The sequence below is a fragment of the Erigeron canadensis genome, chromosome 9, assembly GCF_010389155.1.
Source record: "Erigeron canadensis isolate Cc75 chromosome 9, C_canadensis_v1, whole genome shotgun sequence".
NCBI lineage: Eukaryota > Viridiplantae > Streptophyta > Magnoliopsida > Asterales > Asteraceae > Erigeron > Erigeron canadensis.
Genome location: NC_057769.1, coordinates 14,013,203 through 14,016,352, shown reverse-complemented (window position 1 = coordinate 14,016,352; position 3,150 = coordinate 14,013,203). Strand labels below are relative to the sequence as shown.

The 3,150-nt window shown below is 41.8% G+C and overlaps 1 protein-coding gene across 1 annotated transcript; it reads left to right on the top strand.

Annotated features, from left to right (window-relative positions):
- The first annotated feature begins 228 nt into the window (after positions 1-228).
- Positions 229-1,671, top strand: LOC122583254. The gene has a single exon (XM_043755678.1). The coding sequence runs from the start codon at positions 229-231 to the stop codon at positions 1,669-1,671; it is 1,443 nt and encodes a 480-aa protein (XP_043611613.1).
- The last annotated feature ends 1,479 nt before the right edge of the window (positions 1,672-3,150 follow it).

Below are 3,150 nucleotides of genomic sequence, written 5' to 3'. Positions count from 1 at the left end.
GATGCCAAAGATAAAGGCAAGAAAATCGAAGACGAAAAGGAGGTGGAAGTTACGAGGGAAAGAACCTACAAGAAAAAGTTCACTTTTCGGGACTTTTAGGTATGCCACCCACCTGAGTATCACGGTGATCGAGATCCTATTGTTTGTACTCGGTGGATCTCAGAAATTGAAGGGGCATTCCGTACTAGTCAATGTCCCTCACACTTGAAGGTGATCTTTGCGGTGGGTATGTTAAGAAATAGTGGAAAAAGGTGGTGGGATGGGTTGTTGGCTATTAAGAAGAGGGCACTAGATAATGTTGAGTGGCCCGAATTTAAAAACATGTTTTTCAAAGAATTTCGATCGGAGGCCGAGGTAACTAAGTTGAGGAGTGAATTCCTCAATGATTGTCAAGGCAACATGAGCTTGAACGAATTTCGAGCCCAATTATTAGACAAAGCTCAATTTTGTCCGGAGTTTCTTGAAAATGACCAATTGCTCAAGGAGCAATTTTATTTGAAGTTGAGAAAGAATCTTCGGGAGAAGATTAGCTTGCGTCAAATGGAGTCTTTCTCCATGTTGGCGGATGTGTCCCGGGATCATGAAATTGAAATGTCTAGGTTCGACGAAGGTGTTTTGAAAAGAAGGTATGAAGATGTAAATTCTCCAAGCAAGCGGCCTAGACAAGAGGGTAGTTCCGGGAACCACCCAAATAAAAGAAATGTCCCATTTTGTCGTCAATGCAAGAAGAATCATTCGGGGGTTTGTAGAGCGGCGGACAAGGGTTGTTACACTTGTGGGAAGCCGGGGCACACTAGTCGGGAATGTAGGTCTAAACCTCAAAGACCCATTATATACTTTAAGTGCTTTGAAGAGGGCCACATGAGAAGCTCATGCCCAAAATTGACGGAGGAGGAGAGGTTAGAAGAAAGAAGAAGGGAGGCGGAGAGGAAGAATGCCCAAACACATGGGAATCAAAGAGGAAGATCCATTCAACTCTCCGTGGAACAAGCAAGAAACACCGATGATGTTGTCACAGGTACATTCCTTGTATATAATGTGCCTATGCGTATTCTTTTTGATTTGGGAGCGAATAGATCATTTGTTGCTATTAGAATGATTCATGTTATTCCCGTGTCTAAGTCATGTTTAGAAAATGCTTTGCAAGTTGAGGTTGGTAATGGTAGGATGGAATTAGTAAAGGAGGTGTATAGAGGGTGTGAGATAAAAATTTCTTTGGAACTCTTCCAAGCCAATTTAATTCCTTTTCCGATGGGAGAGTTTGATATAATCTTGGGTATGGATTGGTTGAGCTCATGTAGTGCAAAAATCGCTTGTGATGAAAAAGCCGTATATCTAAAAACTTCCAAAGGGGATGACTTGGTGGTTTATGGTGATAGGAAGGAACGTTCTATACCCGTGTGCACTTTTGCTCGTGCCAAACGTTACATAGCCCTTGGATGTCACGCTTATCTTGCTCACATCATTGATGTTAAGAAGAGACCTCTTTCTATCGAAGACATCCCCATTGTTAAAGATTTCGTCGATGTTTTCCCCGAAGACTTGTCGGGCATTCCTCCCGAACGGCAAGTTGAATTCTCCATTGATCTCATCCCGGGGGCTAACCCCATTGCTAAAGCTCCTTACCAGTTGGCTCCAACGGAAATGCAAGAGATGATGAAACAACTCTAATAATTGCTTGATAAGGGCTTCATTCTACCTAGTAACTCTCCTTGGGGTGCACCGGTACTATTTGTCAAGAAGAAGGATGGAAGCATGCGTATGTACATCGATTATTGTGAACTCAACAAAGTCACCGTAAAGAACAAATATCCCTTGCCTAGAATTGACGATCTATTTGATCAACTTCAAGGAGCTTCGTATTTTTCAAAAATCGATCTTCGTTCGGGTTACCATCAACTCAAAGTGCGTGAAGAAGATATTCCAAAAACCGCCTTTCGGATTCGTTATGGTCATTTTGAGTTTGTTGTCATGCCTTTTGGACTCACAAATGCTCCCGCGGCTTTCATGGACCTTATGAACCGTGTTTGTCGTCCTATGCTCGATAAGTCCGTGATCGTTTTCATCGATGATATTCTCATTTATTCTAAAAGTTCATCCGATCATGAAGTTCATTTAAGGGAGGTGTTGGAAACGATACGTAAGGAGAAACTCTATGCCAAATTCTCCAAATGTGAGTTTTGGTTAAGAGAAGTGCAATTTCTTGGTCACGTGGTTAATAGTGAAGGAATTATGGTGGATCCGGCCAAGATTAATGCGGTAATGAAGTGGAAGCAACCTAAAAATCCATCGGAGATTAGAAGTTTCCTTGGTCTAGTGGGCTAATACCGTCGTTTCATCCAAGACTTTTCTAAAATAGCTTCCCCATTAACCAAGTTGACTCGAAAGAATATCAAGTTTGAATGGAAGAGCGAGCAAGAGATGGCTTTCCAACAACTACGCGAAAGATTAAGCCAAGCACCGGTCCTTGTTTTACCCGATGGTCTTGAAGATATGGTGGTGTATTGTGATGCATCATCTAATGACCTTGGTTGTGTTCTTATGCAACGGGGTAAAGTCATTACCTATGCTTCAAGGCAATTGAAAGAGCATGAGAAACGGTATCCTACTCATGATTTGGAGTTAGCGGCGGTGGTTTTTGCTTTGAAAATTTGGCGCCATTACCTTTATGGAGTCAAGTTTACCATTTATTCCGATCATAAAAGCCTCGAATATTTCTTTGAGCAAAGAGATCTTAATAATCGACAAAGAAGATGGTTAGATCTTTTGAAAGATTATGATTGTGAGATTTTATATCGTCCCGGGAAGGCTAATGTTGTGGCGGACGCTTTGAGCCAGAAGGGTTCTCATCATGCTTTGGTTGTTTCTCCCCTATGGGTTTTGATCACCAACGATTTCTTTGATCAAGTTAAAGAGGCTCAAGAAAAGGCCTTGCAACGGGATCCCAAAAGAGAAAGAATTCAAGGTCAAATTCAATATTTTACTAAGGATTCTCGTGGTCTTACCTTACGTTTTGGGAGGATTTGGATCCCATTCTCTTGTGAGTTGAAGCAAGTTCTACTTGATGAGGCTCACAAATCCAAGTACTCCATCCACCTCGGTGCTACAAAGATGTATCATGATTTAAAGGTGGAATATTGGTGGCCCGGT